This window comes from Rhineura floridana, chromosome 6, assembly GCF_030035675.1.
Source record: "Rhineura floridana isolate rRhiFlo1 chromosome 6, rRhiFlo1.hap2, whole genome shotgun sequence".
NCBI lineage: Eukaryota > Metazoa > Chordata > Lepidosauria > Squamata > Rhineuridae > Rhineura > Rhineura floridana.
The window spans coordinates 93,523,226-93,548,771 of NC_084485.1; the positions used below are offsets into that span (position 1 = coordinate 93,523,226).

A 25,546-nucleotide genomic window follows, 5' to 3' on the forward strand; every position below is an offset into this window, starting at 1 on the left:
ATATTGTTTCATCCCTCTCAACTCTGGGGTATACCATGGAGCTGTACGAGCTCTACACAGGAGAGGGCGCTTAGGAGCATCATGTCAACCGTCCGGGTCATTTCTGTATTCCACAGCTCGACCAGGGTTTCGACAGGAGCGCCAGCCCTATCAGCCGGAAAACTCCCCAGAGCCCTTTGGAAACCATCCAGATCCATTAGTCTCTGGGGGTGGACCAACTTAATAGGTCCCCCACCCTTGCAGAGGGGAAAAGCCACTATAAGTCTAAACTTCAGCAAGCAGTGATCTGTCCATGACAGAGGGACTGATGTAAGGCCCCTCACATTCAAATCACCAACTCCATGTCCAGTTGCAAAAACCAAATCTAGAGTATGCCCTGCTACATGTGTTGGGCCAATGGCATATTGGGACAGTCCCATGGTTGTCATGGAGACCATGAAATCCTGAGCCGCCCCGGATAAGGTGGCCTCAGCATGGATGTTGACATCCCCCAGAATCAACAGTCTGGGGGATCTCAACAGTACACCCGAGACCACCTCCATCAGCTCAGCTAGGGAGTCTGTTGGGCAGCGGGGTGGGCGGTACACCAACAGAATCCCCAGTCTGTCCCACTGACCCAGCATTAAGGTGCAAACACTCCAGACCAGTAGTGACATGGACACGGTGCTTGCAGAGGGAGATGGAACTCCTATAGACCACAGCAACCCCCCCTCCCCGACTCTAAGGTCTACCCTGATGCTGGACCAGGTACCCTGGTGGACATAGCTGGGAGAGACTGACTCCTCCCTGCTCACCCACCCAGGGGTCTTTTTATGTCTTAAAAATAGGGAAAAGGCAGTTTGTCCACAAAAAAGCTGCAGTTCAGATGAACTTTTTAGCCAGTTTTGTATATAATTCCACAAATAATTTTTAGCCTGCAAAAATTTACCTGGCCTAATACAAGGCTAGTGTAGTAGCTAGCATTTCTATTATTACTATTATTTATTATTATTATTTCATTTATGAATTGTTTCACATGAGGCATCTATAATATAACATATATAAAAACAGTTAAAGACAATTGCATATGTAAAAAACAACTACAAATATAAAAAGTTTAAAATAACAACAGCACAAATATAACAATCAATTCATATCCAAGAGAGATACCAACTAGGATAAAGATTTTAGAAGGCAATGCTGGCCATGGATCATGGGAAGCTCCATCCTTTATGGCCTGCATTGAAATGCAAATTTCTAGCCTTTTGGCAGGCTAGTTATCAACAAAAAGCCTTCTACTAAGCAGACTGGAGGAGAGATAGAGCAAACCGTCCCTCCTCCACCAACCGCCTCCGCCTCCATGGAGTTCCATGTGCTCAGCTATGGCTACAGGGCTGCTTTTATACACTACAACCAAAGTAATAGTAAGTACACAGTAATTTATTTCCTATGAAACATTTGTTTGTGCAAGTCCTCCTACCCGCTTTTTACACTTGCAGCAAGGTGAAAATCCCCTTATATGAACTATTTGGCAGTGTTTTGTTATTTAGTTTGCACAAGAAGTTGTGTTTTAATAAAGTGCTTCATTACCTTTCTGTAGCTGTGCAGGGCACAGATAAAAAGAGAAACTTCCCTTTTGTCATAACTGCAGCGCACCAAGTCACCAGCATTCCCATTACAGCATGAGCAACTGAATGGATCACTTGCTGCGGGTGGATAATTTTGCTTATCAATGCTAATCGAGAGCAAGGAACAGAAGGCACAACTGCAAAGGAAGAAGGAAAAAAAGAACATTAACCACTACCTGACTTAAAGTGTACAGTAGGGCTCCGCTAATATGGCAGGTTAGGGACCAGGCCCCCTCCATAAAGAGGAAATCGCCATAAAGCGGGGTCCCATAGACTATAATAGGCCGCGTCGCAAAAAAATGACGCAAGAACGTCAAAATCGGCTTTAAAACGGGGAATTTCCCCTGCTTGAAAGCCACCGCATCAGTGGAACGCCGTAATGCGGAACGCCGTAAAGCGGGGCCCTACTGTATCAGGTAAGCACTCATTTTGCATCACATTTCAAGGCAGCACATTCTGACAATCACTGTTCTTCATTTAAGTGTTTGGAAGTTCAATGTAAAATAAGCCATTCTTCCAACCATCTCAAAAGTATCTTCAACAATGAAGAATACATGTGGCATTGTCAAGAAAAGTCTTTAAGGATTTACCACAGCTTTCAGAGTTACTGAATGTTTATTAATGGAGAAAGAGTTTTAAGAACAAAGGATGGAAGCTAATTTTCTACTTATCCAGGGAAATAACACAGGAATAAATAAGCTTAACATTGTCCACATAGGTCAGCAGAAACCAGCAGTCTTTAAGGCTTACGTTGTACTTCTTAATCAATGCCGCTTTCAACACCCACCTGCATGAAACTCAACATTGAAGACATTTATCACCAGTATGACCACAGACATCAGTAGTATGCAAAACATAACATAGGAAGTATACAAGTCATTGAAAGAACCTAAAACAGAAAAAAAAAATCAGAAGTACTATACAATAGATTTACTTCTATATAATGGCTTAGTGCACACAACGCTGAGCTGAGACCCAGGAAGTCTCTGGTACAAGTGTAAACTGCTTAGAGGTCTTTTGTTCTATTAAGCAGTATATACATTTTGTTAAATAAAATGAAAATACGAGTCTCACCTCAGCCACAAACTCAGGGACCGCATTCACACATCACATTAAACCACACCAAGAGAAAGACTTTGGTGGCACTTAGTTTAGCTTTTCCTATATCTTGGCTTGTCACGTTGTCCGGATCAGGGACGATGATTTGTCACAAATTCTGGTATGCGTAACAAGCCAGCTTCATAATCCATCAGTTGGCTTGTTTTGAAACTGATCAGAGTTTGTGATAAACCAGGATCCCTGGCTAAGACAACACAACAAGCTTCAGGAAAGTGAAACTATATGCTGCCAAAGTCTCCTACCAGCCACACAGCAGGAGAAAGGAGGAGGGGAATGCATAAACCCAAGATTCACTCAGGTTCGCTCCAGCTTGCACATGTCACGCTAACCATGTTTAGCATGATGTGCAAAGACAACCAACAGTCAAGCTGTTCTTTCTCAAACTCATTCCTCTAAATGCAGTATGAGAAGATTACTAGTTGTAGATTACAAGCATTTCGAATAAAACACGACATAAATGCCATTCTGTAACACTTCTGTCTCACACAGGGCACCGTACATACTTGTGATCCATTGTATAGGGTGGAAGAAGTCAATACTACTAATGCTGATGAAGGCTGCAATACACAGAGGAAGCAGCAGCACAGACCAAGCAAGACTTGCAGCTGCTCTCCATCCCAAGATCTAGGAAGAAAATAAAAATGTCTTAAAACAGTCTCCACAAATGAGAATGTAAACAAACTGCCCATTTAACCAGTTACTCAAGATGAAACTGGGGGAGGAAGAAAACAAGAAGAAACGAAGCCTTCAAGAAACTTTTAAATCAAATGACTTCTAAAACTAATATATTCTGATTTGTTGTAAACGTTTGATCAGTGTTAAGTCACATGCAGTTTTAACACAGCAATTTTCAGTGGAAAATAACGGATGGATTTTTAATTAAAATTCAAGAGATGAGGGCATTACAAAACATTTATATCTTGGAAAGTGGGTATTTCAGGTTCTGTTCTAAAACTCCATTCACTAGGCCAGGCATGCTAATATCACAGGCAGACAGGCTGCAACCCTAATATCACTTACTTGGGTATAAGTCACATTGAGCTCAACTGAGCTTACTTCGTATGTATGGCTAAGATTACACAGTAAATTGCTAGCTTGGCTGGCACAAGCTAATAAACACAAGCCTATATCGTTGCAAGTCAATTCGTATTTGCCTGGGGGCCGCTTTAAATAAATAAATCTCAAGAATTAATATATTAGAAATCCGTACCCACCTTCCACCCTTCAGATGATAGAAGTTTGCATTCAACTTTAAGTGCCCCTGCTGAGATAATATTGCTGGAATGAACCTGTGCATATCAACTTAATTCTTAGGAGTAAACCCACTGAAGTCAATGGAACTTATTTCTGTGTGTGTTTTTATTAATAATTTATTTCCACTGATAAAGCATCATCCAAGTAAATTGAAACTTATAATCAAATCATAAACGTATGAACCATGTATACATTCAGAACTTTTGCCCTATATTGAGGAAGGCCAAAATTATTCTTAAATAAGCATAGTCCTCAGGAACACACTCCTTGTTGCACTCTTAGAATAATTCTTTATAGACATGCGAAGTATTGCATTCACAGACTTCCACTTTTTTCTGACTTGTTATTTCCACTACTATTGTGCTGCCTCCACAGGGTTAGAATTGTATATAGAGATACTCCTTCTGTTGTGTTAAATAAGGCATTTATTAGGTTAGAGTATTAGGCTGCAACCCTAATATCACTTACTTGGGTATAAGTCACATTGAGCTCAACTGAGCTTACCTCGTACGTATGGCTAAGATTACACAGTAAATTGCTAGCTTGGCTGGCACAAGCTAATAAACAGAGGTATTAGTCTACAGACAGAGTCATACGACTTATGGCAAATGAACCAGCTCATCAGCATAACATTAAGCACCTATTGCTTTGGCACATTCCTGGATAGTAATCTGTTTGCAAATCTGGCTGCAGCAGAGGAAGGACAGTGGGGTTCTGTTTTGAAAACAGCTCCAGTTGACTCCTCCTCCCCTAATTTTTTTTCTATTCAAATAGGACATTATACAGTATAAGGAACTTGCAACTTTAAGGACTAATGCCTAAGTTTCCATGTTTTACTTCTCCCTCCCCATACCTTTTTTTTTTTGTATTGTGTTTTCTAGATAATAAGCCTGCAAGCTGGGTTTTGTTTATTATTGTTTTATTGATCTTCTTTCCTTCTGAAACAAGCAAACCAGCAAGGTAGATGGGATTACTATCCCACCCAGGAACAATTGAATTTTTGCTATTATCAATATGAGGAACAACCTCTGTGCACCCAAATATCAAGAAGTTGCATTATAGAACTTGATCTTCTAGAGAAGCAAAATCTTTTGCACAGCTAATCTCAGCAACATACTATTACCTAACCTGCCATATTTTCCTGCCACCATCTCTCTAACGTTAGCAGCTAGAATGTAAGGGTTCAATGGATACAGCCTTCCCCAGAATGGAAAATGCAGACTGGCCTGCTTTCGTTCAAAGCAGGACCCCTAGGCAGGGAAAACTGGCAAGTAATGGCAAGCCTACTGTAGTATGTTCGCATGAAAAGCTATTCCAGTTAAATTTATCTCCAATCCTCTTTAGTTTTCACCAAAAACAAAAGTTAAAATTGAACGAATCTTGGCAGTTCTACAAGCCTCTGCTCAAAAACTGTGAAGGAGTTTATTGGAGTCAATTCATAGTAATCACGGTGAAAAACTGGGTAAGCATGAAGCGGCACTACACAAACACACATTAGCCCTATTCAGGCGTGTATGCCCATGTGCTTAGAGCGCGCCGGCTTACATACATACATTTAGCTGTTCCCGCGTTGAATGAAACACCATCACTCGCCCTCCCATGCTGCCAGCGGAATGGAAAAGCTTTTAGTTCCTGCACGCTATCCCAGCAAGCCCTGCCTTCTTGCCAGTAATACAGAATAACTTCAGTGACGTTTATTTAGTGCGTCCATCATTACTGTGGCATTTTTAGGAACGGTTTTCTGAAGATAAAACAGAATGTTTTTGTTTTCTGTTAGCAGTTTTGTGCAATGTATATTAAATGAAATACTGTTTCGGCTCTGTTTTTAAAAAGGCAGTTGAATTAGCCGAAGACTGTTATCAGGCAGACCCGTAGCCGGGGTGGGGAATGGGGGGTGCCCCCTAGTTTTTTAAAAAACTAATTAAATTTATTACAGACTTTTTCTCTGCCCCTCCCTACTTTTCTGCTGCCTACCCAGAACTTTTAGGCTGGCTACAGGCATGTTTCCAGGTATGCGATCAATAGAGCCTATATCGTTGCAAGTCAATTCGTATTTGCCTGGGGGCCGCTTTAAATAAATAAATCTCAAGAATTAATATATTAGAAATCCGTACCCACCTTCCACCCTTCAGATGATAGAAGTTTGCATTCAACTTTAAGTGCCCCTGCTGAGATAATATTGCTGGAATGAACCTGTGCATATCAACTTAATTCTTAGGAGTAAACCCATTGAAGTCAATGGAACTTATTTCTGTGTGTGTTTTTATTTATAATTTATTTCCACTGATAAATCATCCAAGTAAATTGAAACTTATAATCAAATCATAAACGTATGAACCATGTATACATTCAGAACTTTTGCCCTATATTGAGGAAGGCCAAAATTATTCTTAAATAAGCATAGTCCTCAGGAACACACTCCTTGTTGCATTCTTAGAATAATTCTTTATAGACATGCGAAGTATTGCATTCACAGACTTCCACTTTTTTCTGACTTGTTATTTCCACTACTATTGTGCTGCCTCCACAGGGTTAGAATTGTATATAGAGATACTCCTTCTGTTGTGTTAAATAAGGCATTTATTAGGTTAGAGTATTAGGCTGCAACCCTAATATCACTTACTTGGGTATAAATCACATTGAGCTCAACTGAGCTTACCTCGTATGTATGGCTAAGATTACACAGTAAATTGCTAGCTTGGCTGGCACAAGCTAATAAACAGAGGTATTAGTCTACAGACAGAGTCATACGACTTATGGCAAATGAACCAGCTCATCAGCATAACATTAAGCACCTATCGCTTTGGCACATTCCTGGATAGTAATCTGTTTGCAAATCTGGCTGCAGCAGAGGAAGGACAGTGGGGTTCTGTTTTGAAAACAGCTCCAGTTGACTCCTCCTCCCCTAATTTTTTTTCTATTCAAATAGGACATTATACAGTATAAGGAACTTGCAACTTTAAGGACTAATGCCTAAGTTTCCATGTTTTACTTCTCCCTCCCCATACCTTTTTTTTTTTGTATTGTGTTTTCTAGATAATAAGCCTGCAAGCTGGGTTGCGGCCTATTGCCGAAATAAAACACAAACACCATTCATTGGGTTAAATCATGGGCCACTTTATTAAACGGAATCAATTAGAATAATGAACCTGCAGAGGGGAAATCAAGTGCGGGAGCATTCTGATGATCCAGGCAAAGCCTGCTTGCAGCCATAGGGCGACTAAACCTTGCCTGAGCCCGGGGCTGCCCTATGCCAGACCCCAGCTCAAGCCACACCCTGAAGATGTGTAGGGGGTCCAACCCGCATCACCGCCCCCCGGAGCCGTGAAACTCCGAGCGGATGAGGCACGTTGGCCCCAAAGGCGGCCCGTGTTCTGCCCCCCGGGCCGTATAGCCCTGAGCTGCAGGCCCCCGGACCGCCAATCGCCCCCAAAGGTGCCTAAAGGTGTCACCTAGCTGCCCTTTCCCTTTAAACCTTTTCCCGCACTTCTTTGCCACAAGTAACCGTTGACATATTGAAGCTAAAAACACACCAATCAGCCTATTAACCCCAAAGGCACCCGTGCTAACCCTTGACCCGTCCCCCCAACCACAGTGTGGAGTAGGCAAAAGAAACCTGCCAGCAAAGCGAGGCAGGCAGGCCAAAAATTCCTAGTCGGCCCCGTAGCGACCAAATGAATCACACTGCAGTAGAGGGAGGGTCGGGCGGGCGCCGCCAAAATTCAAAGGAGGGCGGGAGGCTGGTGGAGTGGCCTTAAATGGCCTTCAGCTGCCCCGCCTCCTTACTGTGCGTCACGACGGCGCGCTGGCGCGCCACGTGCGCACGCACACACCCTTGATGGCGGCCTGGCTTCGGCAGCAGCCGCAAACACGCCCCTTTTGCCCGGCAGGTACCGGGCACGGAACGGGATTGCGGCCTATTGCCGAAATAAAACACAAACACCATTCATTGGGTTAAATCATGGGCCACTTTATTAAACGGAATCAATTAGAATAATGAACCTGCAGAGGGGAAATCAAGTGCGGGAGCATTCTGATGATCCAGGCAAAGCCTGCTTGCAGCCATAGGGCGACTAAACCTTGCCTGAGCCCGGGGCTGCCCTATGCCAGACCCCAGCTCAAGCCACACCCTGAAGATGTGTAGGGGGTCCAACCCGCATCACCGCCCCCCGGAGCCGTGAAACTCCGAGCGGATGAGGCACGTTGGCCCCAAAGGCGGCCCGTGTTCTGCCCCCCGGGCCGTATAGCCCTGAGCTGCAGGCCCCCGGACCGCCAATCGCCCCCAAAGGTGCCTAAAGGTGTCACCTAGCTGCCCTTTCCCTTTAAACCTTTTCCCGCACTTCTTTGCCACAAAAGGGGGACAAGCCTCTGCTTAGTCTCCCTTTACCCCACACCCGATAAGAATCTCATGCAGACCCCTCTGCAGGTCCATCAGGAGGATGGCATCGTTGCCTCCCGAACTGCATGTCCAAGCATGTCTGCCACTGAGGGCCTTGCCCTCCATGTCCGACCACAGCAGACAACCCAAGGCTACCGAGGCCTCGACTGCATGTCCTCACATGCCTGCCACTGAGGGCCTTGCCCTCCATGTCTGACCACAGCAGACGACCCAAGGCTACCGTGGCCTCAACTGCATGTCCTCACATGCGTGCCACTGAGGGCCTTGCCCTCCATGTCTGACCACAGCAGACGACCCGAGGCTACCAAGGCCTCAGCTGCATGTCCTCACATGCCTGCCACTGAGGGCCTTGCCCTTCCTGTCTGACCATAGCAGACGACCAGAGGCTATTGTGGCCTCAACTGCATGTTCTCACATGTCTTGCCCTTCAGTAACCTTCTGCCCTGAACCCTGCTGGAACGACATGGGTAGGAGACCATTCCAGCGCATACTCTGTCGACCCAGTCACCAAACCATGGCCCACCATCAGAGGCCCAGCTGTGAACCAATGTGCGTTTGCGGCCCCAAGGCCAGCCTATGAGCTCATGCCATGGCTGCAGAGTAGACTGCGCATCTGCTCCATCCCCGTCCAGCAACCTGCCAAAAACAGAAACAATCGTGAACAGTTGGGTCCCAGACCTTCAGACTCGCCCCTGGGGTGAATGTATTCCATGCGCCCCCTACTTCCACCTCCTAGCGGCCTGCACCTGCATATACAAAAACCAAATAGACCGTCCCAGGTAGGCAATTCCACTGCCGGGTAGGCAACCCCAATTCCGGAGGGGCATGGCCCTCAAACCCCCATGGGTCCGCTCCCAGGCATCGCGACACTAGACCGAAACTTTATGAGGGAAGATCCCTCCCCCTGAATATCAGGCAGCCAGGCCTATAGCTTCCGGCCAAAAACACTATGTCGCCGTCATGGGGAAGTGTCCAGTCCAGGGGAGGGTAAAATAATGTGGAATGACTCTTGTACCCCTGGTCTGCCTGGAAACAAACCTTGGACCCCAGGATGGCTCGAAGGGAAGTCTGACCTGGCCCCAAACACCCCCACCCCCCATCCGGAAGGCTCCAAAATTAAGTGTGAGGGGTGCTACATGTAACCGCTGAGCTTTGAAGCATGATGGTCACAGGGCACCTCCCTGATCAACAATCCCTGGCGGGTCAGGTGAACATGGAGGGTGAGGATAAGGGGTATGGGGGTGTGCATGGGCCAGCTGGCCAGCACATGACATATCCCAAGACATGTGAATGGTCCTAAAGGCCCCCTGCAAGCCTACCTTGCGACACACTGGCAGACAAGCTTTACTCCTACCATCTGTGATGAATTCCAGGACGAGATTCCTAGGAATAGGCCACGCTTTGCATAGCCCCTGCCATCCCCCCAACTCCCAGGAGTCCCCTCCTGCCCTGACCATCTCTGACTCCCCTCCCCCATCTCCCAGTATGCGGTATGGGACTAGCAGAGTCGGTCCTTCCTCTAACTGGAACACCATTGACGCACTGCAGGAACGGAGGGGGCCACACCGCAGGTTGGCGCATAAGGCAGCCAAAACCCTGAACCTGTGGTGAGGCTGTGAAATCCCTGTTATGGCACTATAAACCCCACCGCAGAAGGCCCCCAATACCTGAAGGGCAGAAAGCAAACACTTTCCCAGCCCCTGAAAACTTCAGGATCTTGATCTGCAACAATTCAAGCTTTTTCCAGGCAGCCTGCAGCCCTGGGTCCAAAAGTCGATTTTAATACCCTGGAAGGTGAACACTGGGGCAGGATCCTCCACTTTCCCAGCTGCCAAAAGAACTCCCCAGTTCATAGCTACGCTATAAACTGTGCCATCAAGCGCTAACATGCACCCAAAGTCTGCCCTACCCGAGAACTGGACATCATGAAAATAGTGCCCCACCGCTTCTGGGGCCTCTCGTCTCCTGGCTGTCCCTTCCCAGAAGGGGCTGAAGTGCTCCATGCAAGAATACAGCAGCCCATAGGTAATGCTCTGCTGCATAGTTGACCTAAAAGGCAAAACTCAGCAGCTCAAAATCCACCATGTGTAACAGCTGGCAACGCAGGCAGATTAGCTGCCACACTTGCCCATAAGGCATCTCTGCCACAGGTGCGCACTATATTGAATGAAGTGTAGTGCACTGTGCATAGACTATCTGGTATGAAGCCATCACTGACTGACCCCACTTGTATGACGGATGGTGAATCAGGTAGACTTTGCCCACTGCCACTTTGGGCACTATACAGGGGGGGCACTGAGAGAGCAGAGGTAGGGGATGATGGGAAGGGGCCAATAACCCTGCCCAACTGTGTGTCTTCATCAATTGTCCCCTGGACCAGTGCGTCCATAGGATCCGGAAAACCGCATAATAAAGAAAAACCACATCATAAAATGAGTCTCCCCATAACTGGGCAGTCTGCAAGCAAGGTCCATAGCCCTCGAGCGTAGCTGGGAAGGGACACTTTTCTCAAGCAGCCTCTGCTGGGGGCTGCTTCCCACTCCTTTGGGGGGCCCTGGCCCCACATATCCTTCTGGCTTGTTGTTGTGCCTTTAATAGCAGGTTCGTATTCAGCAGTTATTAGATGGCATGGAGTTAAGCAATGTCATCTTCTAATGTCTGCAGATCAGATGACTCTTAAAAGCACAGGACTAGAGGCCTGTAAAAAAGGTGGGCACCTTATCTACAGACCAGTTTGTAAACTAGCTAAAGAGAAGATGCAAGCAAATGTGCAGCCTGCACGTGATTAATTCCATTATGTTTAAATAATTTACTCAGAGAAATATGAATTGGACCAATTCTATGCATACTTACTTATGAGAAAATCCCCGAGTGTATCGTTACTTCTTCCCCTGGAAGGGTGCATGTGATTGCACACATACAGCAGAATCCTATGTGTGTTTACTCAGAATACCACAGATTAAATGGGTCTTAGGACAGAGGTTTATGGGACTTAACTGATGGAAAGGTTCATATATTTTTACCTGGGTTTTGAAGAACGTATTTGGGGGGGGGAGAAGCTTGACAGTGAAAAAAGGGGGGATGAGTTCCCTTTGCATTTGGAGTTGAAGTAGTTTTGGAGGTGAGGTTGCAGCACTAACTGGGGGTCCCTACTGGCTCCTGCAGCCTCCTTTCTGTCTCCAGCTGCCCCCCACCCTCATCAGAAAGCCTCTGCTCTTTGTAATTACATTGCATTGCTCCAATCCAAATGGCCGCTACGTTATGACAGAGCATCTTTCTAGGTTATTCTGCAAAAGAAGTGGCGGCCACAGGCAGCAGAAGGGTGTGGGAGTGCAGGCAATTTTTTTGGGGGGGGGGGGGGCTCTCATCTCAAGTTCTCCCTAATTGACTAACCCCTTCTCTGAACTTTCCTGGTTTGCAAAACAGTGAGGAAGTGGGATGGCCTTCTCAGTACATCCCTTAATAAAAGCATCCCCTCTCCAGCTGCCCCTGGAATGCCCCCAGTGTCAGATAGCCCACTACCTCTCTAGGTAATTGGTAACTGAAAAGTAACATTTAGTTTAAACTAAAAATACACTTCAGTATCAAGAAAAGGAGTCTATTCCTATTTTGCTTTCTGTAATGGGCAGGGGACCCCAATAGAAGTATCTCCTGGCCCTAACTGGAGGTTTGCCACCCATTACAGCATTGTGAGAGACATGTAGTGAGCAAGTGGCAATGTCAATTGCCACATAAGGTGTGGAACTGGACCTAAATACATAGGAGAGGAGAGAGACAGCTCTTCGTCTATGCATCATCCCTTTACCTGCTGCATTACTATGCTTAGAGAAACAGACAGGAGCTCTCCATGAATACTTGCCTCTATGTTCTGCACAGAAGCCTGCCTGCATAAATATTTTGTTTAGTTTAAATAGAAAATCCTTAAAATAACCTTTTCCCCTACTGTTCTTTTCAAATTATATTTAATCCATAAAAATGCTGACTGTAATTCACCTTCAGCTAAAGTAAACATTTCTCTCTGCATACTTAAAACACAGACACACATGCCCTGGGTTGCAAGACATATTTGGCCTTTTCAATCTCTCTTTTACTATCAGCATAGAATTAAATTTTAAACATTGTCTCTCCCCCTACTCCACATATTCCAGGTTTATGATAGAAAGTCTAGGGTACTATTTAACTAGAAGTAGGTTGTTGTGTTTCCCTTAATCCCAAACATTATTTCTATGATAAATGATGGAATCAGAAGGTGATAGTTTGAAGGAAAGAAACAGGAGAGAGCAGAAGAGCATCAAAGGTGCCCCCATAGCAGTGCAGTTTGTTTAGGCCTGACATGTTCTGAATAAAGATTCTTCCTCAGGGGTAACTGAAACTGAAACCGTAACTGGAAAGCCACCCGTGCCCCGCTGCGGCTGAAAGTCCTCACGCGTCTCGTCGCAGCCGCAAGGCCGGCCCATCAGAGGCCTCACCGCGGCTGAAAGTCCTCCCGTGCCTCGCCGCCGCTGGAAGTCCCCATGTGCCTCGTCGCAGCCGCGAGGCCGGCCCATCAAAGGCCTCGCCGTGGCCGGAAGGCCTCCCGAGCCTCGCCGCGGCCCCAAGGCCCCTCGCGTCCCGCTGCCGCCGCTGCCCCCGCTAGGCCGGCGCACCAAAGGGCCCGCCGCGGCCGGAAGGCTCCCCGCGGCGCGCAGCAGCCGCCGCCACAAGGCCTCCGCCGCCAAAATTCAAAGGAGGGCGGGAGGCTGGTGGAGTAGCCTTAAATGGCCTTCAGCTGCCCCGCCTCCTTACTGTGCGTCACGACGGCGCGCCACGTGCGCACGCACACACCCTTGATGGCGGCCTGGCTTCGGCAGCAGCCGCAAACACGCCCCTTTTGCCCGGCAGGTACCGGGCACGGAACGGGATTTTGTTTATTATTGTTTTATTGATCTTCTTTCCTTCTGAAACAAGCAAACCAGCAAGGTAGATGGGATTACTATCCCACCCAGGAACAATTGAATTTTTGCTATTATCAATATGAGGAACAACCTCTGTGCACCCAAATATCAAGAAGTTGCATTATAGAACTTGATCTTCTAGAGAAGCAAAATCTTTTGCACAGCTAATCTCAGCAACATACTATTACCTAACCTGCCATATTTTCCTGCCACCATCTCTCTAACGTTAGCAGCTAGAATGTAAGGGTTCAATGGATACAGCCTTCCCCAGAATGGAAAATGCAGACTGGCCTGCTTTCGTTCAAAGCAGGACCCCTAGGCAGGGAAAACTGGCAAGTAATGGCAAGCCTACTGTAGTATGTTCGCATGAAAAGCTATTCCAGTTAAATTTATCTCCAATCCTCTTTAGTTTTCACCAAAAACAAAAGTTAAAATTGAACGAATCTTGGCAGTTCTACAAGCCTCTGCTCAAAAACTGTGAAGGAGTTTATTGGAGTCAATTCATAGTAATCACGGTGAAAAACTGGGTAAGCATGAAGCGGCACTACACAAACACACATTAGCCCTATTCAGGCGTGTATGCCCATGTGCTTAGAGCGCGCCGGCTTACATACATACATTTAGCTGTTCCCGCGTTGAATGAAACACCATCACTCGCCCTCCCATGCTGCCAGCGGAATGGAAAAGCTTTTAGTTCCTGCACGCTATCCCAGCAAGCCCTGCCTTCTTGCCAGTAATACAGAATAACTTCAGTGACGTTTATTTAGTGCGTCCATCATTACTGTGGCATTTTTAGGAACGGTTTTCTGAAGATAAAACAGAATGTTTTTGTTTTCTGTTAGCAGTTTTGTGCAATGTATATTAAATGAAATACTGTTTCGGCTCTGTTTTTAAAAAGGCAGTTGAATTAGCCGAAGACTGTTATCAGGCAGACCCGTAGCCGGGGTGGGGAATGGGGGGTGCCCCCTAGTTTTTTAAAAAACTAATTAAATTTATTACAGACTTTTTCTCTGCCCCTCCCTACTTTTCTGCTGCCTACCCAGAACTTTTAGGCTGGCTACAGGCATGTTTCCAGGTATGCGATCAATAGAGCCTATATCGTTGCAAGTCAATTCGTATTTGCCTGGGGGCCGCTTTAAATAAATAAATCTCAAGAATTAATATATTAGAAATCCGTACCCACCTTCCACCCTTCAGATGATAGAAGTTTGCATTCAACTTTAAGTGCCCCTGCTGAGATAATATTGCTGGAATGAACCTGTGCATATCAACTTAATTCTTAGGAGTAAACCCATTGAAGTCAATGGAACTTATTTCTGTGTGTGTTTTTATTTATAATTTATTTCCACTGATAAATCATCCAAGTAAATTGAAACTTATAATCAAATCATAAACGTATGAACCATGTATACATTCAGAACTTTTGCCCTATATTGAGGAAGGCCAAAATTATTCTTAAATAAGCATAGTCCTCAGGAACACACTCCTTGTTGCATTCTTAGAATAATTCTTTATAGACATGCGAAGTATTGCATTCACAGACTTCCACTTTTTTCTGACTTGTTATTTCCACTACTATTGTGCTGCCTCCACAGGGTTAGAATTGTATATAGAGATACTCCTTCTGTTGTGTTAAATAAGGCATTTATTAGGTTAGAGTATTAGGCTGCAACCCTAATATCACTTACTTGGGTATAAATCACATTGAGCTCAACTGAGCTTACCTCGTATGTATGGCTAAGATTACACAGTAAATTGCTAGCTTGGCTGGCACAAGCTAATAAACAGAGGTATTAGTCTACAGACAGAGTCATACGACTTATGGCAAATGAACCAGCTCATCAGCATAACATTAAGCACCTATCGCTTTGGCACATTCCTGGATAGTAATCTGTTTGCAAATCTGGCTGCAGCAGAGGAAGGACAGTGGGGTTCTGTTTTGAAAACAGCTCCAGTTGACTCCTCCTCCCCTAATTTTTTTTCTATTCAAATAGGACATTATACAGTATAAGGAACTTGCAACTTTAAGGACTAATGCCTAAGTTTCCATGTTTTACTTCTCCCTCCCCATACCTTTTTTTTTTTGTATTGTGTTTTCTAGATAATAAGCCTGCAAGCTGGGTTTTGTTTATTATTGTTTTATTGATCTTCTTTCCTTCTGAAACAAGCAAACCAGCAAGGTAGATGGGATTACTACCCAGGAACAATTGAATTTTTGCTATTATCAGTATGAAAACCTGGTTCATTTATGGGCCAGAAGCGGTGGCTTTTATGGGCCAGAAGCAGTGGCCTTTCATGGGCCACAGCTTACATCTTTTGTTGTGAGGGTGAGGAGAACAGGACATTTTTGGTGGCTAACCGCCCCACAGTGGTATATCTTGCATCATACCTGGTGCTGGAGTGAAAACCTGTTTCTTTCATAGCCCAGTAGTAGGGTCCTTTGTGGGCCAGAGGCGGGGTCCTTCATGGGCCACAGATTACATCTTTTATTGTTATGGTGAGGAGAACAGGACATTGTTGATGGTTAACTGCCCCACAATGGTTTAGCTTGCATTATACTTGATGCTGAAATGAAAACCTGGTTCTTTCACGAGATGGAAGCGGGTTCCTTTATGGGCCAGAAGCAGGGTGCTTTATGTACCAGTAGCGGGGTACTTTATATACCAGAAGCGGGGTTCTTTATGCGCCAGAAGCGGAGTCCTTTATGGACCAGAATTGGGTCCTTCATGGGCCACAGCTTACTTCTCTTATTGTCAGGGTGAGGGAAAGCGGACGATGTTGGTGGCTGACTGCCCTGCAATGGTTTAGCTTGCATCATATCTGGTGCTGGAGTGAAAAACTGGTTCTTTCATGGGCTAGAAGTGGGGTCCTTCATGGGCCAAAGTTTACATCTTTTATTGTCAGGGTTAGGAGAACAGGACATTGTTGATTGCTAACTGCCCCCCGATAGTTTATCTTGCATCATATCTGGTGCTGGAGTGAAAACCTGATTCTTTCACAGGCCAGTAGTGGGGTCCTTTGTGTGCCAGAAACAGGGTGCTTCATGGGCCACAGATTACATCTTTTATTGTCAGGGTGAGGAGAACAGGAAATTTTTGGTGGCTAACTGCCCCACAATGGTTTAGCTTGCATCATACTTGGTGCTGGAGTGAAAACCTGATTCTTCTATTAGACAGTAGTGGGGTCCTTTATGGGCCAGTAGCGGGGTGCATTATGGGCCAGAAGCAGGATCATTTATGGGCCACAAGGGGGGGTCCTTCTTGGGCCAGAGGTGGGGTCACTTATGAGCCAGTAGCGGAGTCCTTTATGGGCCAGAAGCGGATTCCTTCATGGGTCACAGCTTACTTCTTTTATTGTTATGGAGAGTGAAAGAGGATATTGTTGGTGGCCAACTATCCCAGAATGGTTTAGGTTGCATCATAGTTGGTGCTGGAGTGAAAACCTGGTTCCTTTATGGGCCATAAGCAGGGTCCTTTATGGGCCGTAAGCGGGGTCCTTTATGGGCCGTAAGCGGGGTCCTTCATGGGCCGTAAGCGGGGTCCTTCATGGGCCGTAAGCGGGGTCCTTCATGGGCTGTAAGCGGGGTCCCTTATGGGCCAGAAGCGGGGTCCTTTATGGGCCAGAAGCGGGGTCCTTCATGGGCCACAGCTTATATCTTTTATTGTCAGGGTGAGGTGAAGCGGACGTTGTTGGTGGCTAACTGCCCCACAATGGTTTACCTTGCATCATACCTGGTTCTGGAGTGAAAACCTGGTTCTTTCATGGGCCAGTAGTGGGGTCCTTTGTGGTCCAGAAGCGAGGTCCTTTATGGGCCAGAAGCGGGGTCCTTTATTGTCCACAAAAGCGGTCCTTTATTGGCCAGAAGCGGGGTGCTTTATGGGCCAATAGCCAGGTCCTTCATGGGCCAATAGCCGGTTCCTTTATGAGCCAGAAGCAGTGGCCTTCATAGGTCAGAAGCGGGGTCCTTCATGGGCCACAGCTTACATCTATTATTGTCAGGGTGAGGAGAATAGGACATTTTTGGTGGCTAACTGCCCCACAATGGTTTATCTTGCATCATACCTGGTGCTGCAGTGAAAACCTGGTTCTTTCATGGGCTAGGTCCTTTATGGACCAGAAGCGGGGTGCTGTATGGGCCTGTAGCCGGGTCTTTTTTGGTCAGAAGCTGGGTCCTTCATGGGCCACAGCTTACATCTTTTATTGTCAGGGTGAGGCAAAGCGCACGTTGTTCGTGGCTAACTGCCCCACAATGGTTTTGCTTGCATCATACTTGGTGCTGGGGTGAAAACCTGGTTCCTTTCTGGGCCAGGTGTGGGGTCCTTTATGGGCCACAAGAGGGGTCATTTATGAGCCAGAAGCAGGGTGCTTTATGGGCCAATAGCCAGGTCCTTTTTGGGCCAGTAGCCGGGTCCTTTATGAGCCAGAAGCGGTGGCCTTCATAGGCTAGAAGCGGGGTCCTTCATGGGCCACGCCTTACATCTTTTATTGTGGCAAGATATCGTGCCACTGAGCAGGATGGAGCGTCTATAGAGGCAAGGTTCAGAATGGGGAATGCAGGGGATGTGTATGACTGGATGAGAATTGTGATCAAGGCTGTGTTGCCTGGGATGAATGTGTTAAAGGCATATGTTATGAAGAGTCAAGGTGTAGGGGAAATCCCATGTGAATCGGAAGAAATTCCTTGCACATTTATCAAAGCATGTCAGACTTCTGGAAGATTGCCAGTATGAGTATAATAACACAGACTTTCTGGAAGCTGTACACATGGGGTTAAATGCTCAAACTAAGTTATCAATAGGGAGAATGGATCTTGAAAGTGTTACTTGGCGGGAATTGAGTGTGGCTATTTTGCAAGTCTCTGAGCTCCTTCAAGAGGTTGGAGGGGGGTAAAAAGTCACCACTGCACAGAAGAAGGTTCAGCTTGAGCCGATTCAAACTGTCACATATACCAGTCAGGGGCCTTATTCATCTGTTGTACCCAATGCAAATCGGGAGCCACAGGGAAGAGGAAACTATTGCCCTTTCTTGGACCCTGTTTTCAATCGGGGTAATTTCGCATCAAAGGGGGCAGAAAGAAGATCTGGGTTCAATAACTCCAGCAGCAATCACGGCAACTTTTCTCCCCCCCAACAAGGCCCTACTCAGGCACAACAGGGAAATGAACAGGTGGATTTGGGGGATTCCTTCCATAATCAGCTTTGGTCCATGCTTAGAAATTTGGGAGAAAATATGAATCAATTTCACAAGCAACCCACTGAAGTTTTGCTGAATGCTTTAAACAGGAGAGCACAGGCTCCTGACATGGCCTGTCCACCTCTGCTTCTGTTTCCCCCCCCCACTGCCCCCACTGCTCCTATCCAGCTTCGCTCAGAAGAGCAGAGGCAGGCCATACAAGATGTCCACAATTGAACCCAGGGCTGCCCAGTTCCTGCTGCTCCAGTCACAACCGTGTCTATGTTAGCGCCAGCTTTGTGGGGCAGAATGAATGTGGAGGCCACCACTTGGGAACTGGGAACAGTGGCCAGAAAACCAGGCTTGGGTTTTTCAGATGAATCCAGTCTGCAAAAACCAGAGGTCTTTAGTGCAAATTCTGTAGCTATGGGGGGAGGCGATTCTCTCCTAGAACAGGGTGTCATGGATCACAGTGCAAAACCCTCTTTGGCACAAAAGGAAAAGTTTTCTTTAACCAAAGAAGTTGAAAGTCCAGAAACAGCTGGAAACAGAAGGGCTCCTGTTACTGAGCAAAGTCCTGTTAATGTTCTTAAAGAGGAACATACAAAAACATCTTCTGAAATTGCAGGCCCTTATTTAAATGCTTCAGATTTGCTTGAAAACACACAAGATGTGCCCACTTCCATGGAAAGAAATACTGATTTAAATGTTTCCTTTGGGTCTACTACACCACAGTCTCTTGCTAATGAACATTCTTTTCCTAAGGAACAATCTCTTGCTGGCAAACAGCCTTTGGATCAAAACAAGACTCAAAGTATAGAGCTTCTAGCTTCGGGAAGAGTCTATCCAGAATCTGAAGTTACTTTGAAAATTAATACAATTTGGCTTCCAAAACAGCAGCTGGTTTCTGATGCCATCTGCATGAGAATGGACAAGTTGCAAACCCCAATTCCAACAGGGAGCTGCTTTCTTCATTGTCACTTTTTGTGTGTGCAAATTCCAGCATTGATGCAAATGTGTTATTGCATGCAGTCCCTGACAGGCTGAGTAACAGGAAACCCAGAGCAATTGTTCTGCAAACAGGGTGTTCACCAGAGAAACTCCCTGACATGGTACAAATGGAAGCACAATTGTATTTGGAATGTTATATGCTGGTGCTACTAACTGTGCTTTGTTTTGCATCTGCAGCAAGAGAACTCCAAAAGAGGAAGATCCCACATGTATCAGAATTAAGCACAACATTAAGGAAAGGAATCTCAGATTCAAATGCATTACACAAAAAAGATTTGGACACAAAAGCAGCAAAGGACCCTGTAAGCAAATCCAAATCTAAGAAATGGGAAGATGTGAGTGTGACCCATGGTAAGAAGCAGGGAAAGTGCATTCAGATGGTGTACAGACAAAGACATGAGGGTAAGACTTACAGACACACTGACAAAGATGCCTGTAACACTAAATATTTTCTTGGTGCCTCACTGAAGGTACAAGTTCTTGTAACTAAGGAGTGGAAGGACAAACCACCTGATGTGCTTTCTCCCTCCAGTTTTAGTTGTGTGCATGCATCCCAAATTCAGGACTTCATTGCCCAAGATGTAATATGGTATTCTTCAATGGGCACAGCTTGAATGGTGTTCTATGCATTTTTTTTCTTTCCCTGGGTTTTGCAATTGTTCAGTTAGTTGTTGTTTTTTTGAAGAAATTTGCTCTGTTTGTCTAAGCAAATGATTAAAGAAGAAAGGATGGGAGAAGAGAGTGCAGAGGTGGTCCTGGAAGTTTTAAGCTTCCCTATAGCAGGTAAAAGCATAGTGACATAACCTTTAATAAAGGGTGGTATGTGGAAGGAACCCCAGTTCCCATTGGACAGGGGTAGTTTTAAGATTGAGGCATACAGGATGTAGACAGAAGGTTTGAGAAACGTAGAAAAACTGTGAACAGGTTAAAGAGTCAGTGACTATTTGTGGTGGGTAAGGAATGTCTTGGGCAAATTAATGGATTGACTTATGGGAGGGGGAGGGAAAAGAATAATTTCTGTTTTATTTTCTTAAAGCACCAGAACATGCCCACTATCCTGTTGATGATATGGGGAATGTTAGGAGCACATGCAGCATGGAAGGCAGGTGTCCTGGAAAATACTGACATCGAGCCCATCCCCACAAATGCTTGAATCTGTTATCAGGACACAGAGGTGGAGATGGCCTATCGATTTCCAGGGTTGCTAAGTAATGCTTCCAGGAGACAACAAATGGAAAAATATATCCTCCATCAGCTACCTGTCTCACAGAGTGCTGCTTGTGAGGAGTCACGATTAATTAAATGCACCAAGGGTCCCCAGGAGCAGCTTTCATTTTTGCCATGATTCTTCTGTGGACACCAAGATTTCTTGCACCCCACGATTCGGTGAAATGTCCCAAGGTAGCGACATGATTCATGAAGAAGTTTGCAACATTTTATGGATTTCTATGGTCACTTCGGGGGAGGGATCACCTTTGCACTTCCAGGTTTTTATGGCAAGTGCCAAGAAAAGAAGACCCACCGAGGAACTGGCTCTTGTCCTGATTTCATCAAAAGGGCAAGAATATCCCAGAACTATGACAAATTGGCAGAGGTTCAATGGACTTATGGACGTGACCAAGATACACACTGTCGGTCCTCCAGACTGGATAATGTCTATCAAGGAAAAGTACTGCCATTATGGACAATATCATATTCCTTGTAATTCAATAGATTATGACCTTGTTGGATCTCACGTGATTAAATTGAACCACTCCCAGCAATTATTGATAAAACCAGGGACTGCACTTAAGGAAGTGGTAGTCTCATTTGAGAAATTAAACATTGCAAAGGAATTCCCTGTTTGGGATGGGATAAGGGATGGGATAATTGGGTTAAATTATGGGAAGGGGAGAATGGGAAGAGAAATAAGCAGGATTTGTTAGGGTGGCTGGGTACTGGAACCACTTTTCTGGATGCTACCAATATTGAAATATTAGCCAACAAATTACATTATACTACTGAAGAAATAAGTAAGATGACAGAACCTATCAATAGGCCTCTGGAAAAGACTACTGAAAACCCCCAAATCATAGCCAGTTTACTTCCAATGTGGGAACAGAGAATGGAAAAAGATTATCATGACATGATAAATACCATGCAGTCCTTACAACAGACTATTTCCTTGGCCATTACATGCACCCAAATGCAGAATTGGGCCCATACAGTGGCTTTGGAACTTATTCACATGACAGATGGTGGGTTTATACCCAGGGAAATTAGGTCCCTAATTCGACATCGTGTCCAAGGGAGAAAGAAAATTGGAAGACTGGTGGAGCCTTGTCAGTGCCACATATGATAAGCAAAATCATGCATTAAGGTTGTCTATTGTAATGGTAGAAGCGTCTGAAATCATTACTGTATATCCTGTAATTCCATTGGGAATCACTGTAGATCAAGATTTAGTTCTTTATGCCCAGGAAGTTCACCAGTGGACCATAATTAAGCATGCAAGTTGGGTAACCATTAATGTGAAAAGTTGTCAACATCATAAGAAGTTAGGATTTGTTTATGAAGATGATAGTTTGGAATCCCATCAAGATTGCTTTTCGCTCAGAATGATTAATCTATTGTATTGCTCTTTCATGCTAAGAAATGAATCAAGTTCAACCATTGTATATTCTGGACATGGGTGTGTGTGCCTTAGAACGTTTTGTGATTATGCTGTTATTGATAAGTAAGATATATCAATAGATGCTTTTGTGGTATTGAGGAAATAGTAGGATGTGATTTTTCATTTAAAGTCCCTGTATGGACCATCCAGAGAATATTAGTTAATCCAGATTTGTTTCAATACTTCAAACCCATTGTATTAGGGTATGGCCTAGCTGATCTCCAGAAGTTACTTTCTCATCCTATGTTACAGAAATAATTAGAAGCAGTTAAACAAATGGGAGAGCAAGCTACACTCCAGATAAAACACAAGCGCCATACAATTACCAATATAGCTGTTGGCTCGATTCGCTGAGTCATTCCCCGTGTTGGGAATGGGTTAAGTGTTACACTGTAATTATGTGAAGGACACACAGCTGCACCGGATCAAAGGGCTTGGCTATAAAATACAAGCTCAAAGAGCCAGTCTGTGTGGGGGGATGAAAGTAGGAGAGACGTTTATGTTGGTGACCGTTGTTTCTATGCACTCTGATAAAGTTTGTTTTGCTTGCACGAAGCTGAAGAGTGTTGGAGTGCTTTCTTACCGTTTTACTACCCTGACGTGCTGTGCATACGCACATCTCTGTGTTCTCCGAGCAACAAGCCACGAGTAACCTGTTGGTTCGGGACATAGAGCCAAACAGAGTGTTATGGGCCCAGCCATATCAGCATTTTTGGAGCAGTGAGACGGACGCAGAAACAACAAAAGCCGAAAGAAGCCGAGGGGTAAAAGGATGGCAGCATTTGGAGGCGCGTCCATTCCCTTGGAGCGGCTGGGAAGCACCAACTACGCCTACTGGAAGGTGAAGACTGAGATGCTTCTGGTGAAGGAGGGCGTGTGGCACACAGTTGCAGAAGACGACCCCCCTGCACCCCCACCACCAGACTGGATTAGAGCGGAGGAGAAAGCAAAGGCTCTAATAATCCTAGCTCTGGAGAATGAACAATTAATACATGTAAGGGGAACACAAACCGCAAAGGGAGTGTGGGCTGCTTTAAGACATGCTAACGTGAGGAACACAGCAGGATGCAAAGCCTACTTGCGAAAAGACTGTATCAAACACGTTACCAAGAAGGGGAGTCCATGCAGAGGCATTTACAGAACTTACGTTTGTTTGCTGACCTGCAAGAAATGGACGTGCAGCATGCACAAGAACAAATGGCATACTTAATGCTTTCCACTTTAAATGATTCCTGGGATGGCGTAATAAGCGCGCTGGAAACTTTGCCAGACGCGGAGCTCAGCATTAATTATATTACAAGCAAGTTACTTCAAGAAGCAGAATGCCAACAGAAAAACAGACAGAGCCACAAGGAAAATCCGGAGCGGAGTGAGCAAGGATCCAAAGCGTATGGAGTGAGACGCTGTTACAAATGTGGTTCCCGGACTCATCTGCACAGACAATGCCTAGCTGAGAGGATGGGAAACACAACAACTCGAGAAAGAACCTTTCACAGTGCATGTTGTAAGAACAAAGGAAAAAGACAATGAAATGGACAGAACATCCTGGGTGGTCGACTCGGGAGCAAGTCATTTTTTGGCCAACAATGAAAAACAGTTTAAATCCATGACCCCAACAACGCAACAAAAGGTCTACTTAGCAGATGGAAGCTGTCAAGCAGTAAAAGGGGTAGGAGTGGTGTATTTAACCTGTCTACAAACTCTAGTAACCAATGTTCTTTATGTTCCTAGCATGGATAGAAATATAATGTCTGTTGCCAAGTTAAATGACATGAATTATGTTGTACACTTTGAAAAAGGGGAATGCACAATATGTAAAGGCGGTAATATATGTGTGAAAGGAGAGTTTAAAGAGGCATTGTTTATAGTAAATGAAAAATCCCCACAACGCGTAAATGCAGTAGGAAATAAGCCAGCTCATGACAAATGTATTCACATGTACCACAAAAGGTTGGGTCATGTAAGTTATTCAACGCTTCTAAAAACACAGAAACACAGTGCAGATCTGATGTTTAAAAAACTGTACTAAGTATGAGAGCTGTGATGTTTGTAATGAATGGAAGTCAACAGCAGCTCCTATCCATAAAGAAAAGCTGAACAGCACGCAGAGACCGTTTCAGTTCGTGCACATGGATCTGGCCGGTCCCTTTAAGCAATCAAAAGGCCACGCCAGGTTTTATTATGTTTTAGTTGATGACTATACGAGGTTCTCGTTTGTTTACTTGCTGCATAACAAAGCAGAAGCGGCTGAGAAACAAACACTTTGTAGAATGGGTGGAGGCTAGATTCAAAACACGGATCTCAGGATTCAGGTCAGAGGAGGATAATTTTTATCCTCAAACCTGCAAAAATACCTCTTTGATAAAGGAATAAAACATGAACTAACAGCCCCCTTTTCACCCCATCAGAACGGGGTGGCAGAGAGGTACAACAAATTTTTACAGGACACAGTGAGAGCAATGTTAGCAGACTCCCCACTTACTAGGGAATTCTGGAGTGAATGTACTATATACGCAAACTATCTGTTGAATAGAGTATATACAAGTGCTGTAAACTGTACACCGTATGAAATGCTGTTTGGAACAAAACCTTATCTAAACCATGTAAAGAAATTTGGTGCTGTGTGTTGGGCTCATATTCCGAAGCCTCAAAGGAAAGGGAAACAGGGTACAAGAGCACTAAAAGGCTACTATCTCGGTTTTGAGGGGGCATGCCATAGAGTGTGGTTGATAAAGGAGAAACATTTACAAGTGTGTAGGAGTGTGCAAACCCAGGAGCAAAACTGGGACAACAATAGGCAACACACAGAAATACTCACAGACAGCAACCATGAAGAGTTACAGGAAAGGAATGTAAATCCTAATCCCCGGGAAGATTATTCTACTACCCCCTTTGTGTGTGTGTTTATTTTTAATATTGTTTTAGGCTACTTAGATGTGCAGCAGCCAAGGCCAGCACCTTGTAGGCGTTTTTTTTAAGTAACTGAAATGTAACTGTAGTGATTACTTTTGAGAAAAAGTAAAGTAATCAGTTACTTTCAGAGCAATTGTAACAGTAATTACTACTTTTTGGGTCAAGTAATTGTAACTGTAATTTATTACTTTTTAAAAGTAATCTTCCAAGCTCTGTGATCACCATTATCAACATGTTGATGAAAGGAGTAAAAAATGATGCAGCAGCATTAATGTTAAATCTGTTTTCTAGAATGTTAGCCATTCACTCCATAACCTCTGAATATCTTTTCACGCTTTCAGTAAATACCTGATCTGAGGCTCCAGAGGCAGCTCAGTTAACCTTACAGCAATCTTGTAACATGTTATAAAGTTTGCTAAATTGCTCAATAAATATACACTTGTCCTGGCTCCCAACCAGAGAAACAGACTCAGGACTTGAAGGC

General features: G+C 44.9%; 1 protein-coding gene across 9 annotated transcripts in view; it reads right to left on the bottom strand.

Moving 5' to 3' along the window:
• NDC1 (NDC1 transmembrane nucleoporin) overlaps window positions 1-14,691 on the bottom strand; it is a 36,100-nt gene extending 21,409 nt beyond the window's left edge. Inside the window, exons 1-5 of one of the 9 annotated variants that reach the window (XM_061633035.1) lie at window positions 13,932-14,691; window positions 5,534-5,721; window positions 3,230-3,350; window positions 2,395-2,496; window positions 1,570-1,744 (exon numbers count right to left, since the gene is read on the bottom strand). In XM_061633035.1, coding sequence (XP_061489019.1) covers window positions 1,570-1,744; window positions 2,395-2,496; window positions 3,230-3,350; window positions 5,534-5,581 — 446 coding nt within the window. In that variant the 5' untranslated portion in view covers window positions 5,582-5,721; window positions 13,932-14,691. Of the gene's footprint in view, window positions 1-1,569; window positions 1,745-2,394; window positions 2,497-3,229; window positions 3,351-5,533; window positions 5,722-12,764; window positions 13,112-13,931 lie in introns of those variants that run through there. The other 8 variants (XM_061633030.1, XM_061633034.1, XM_061633031.1 and 5 more) reach the window with 8 other exon arrangements.
• Between the last annotated feature and the right edge of the window lie 10,855 nt (window positions 14,692-25,546).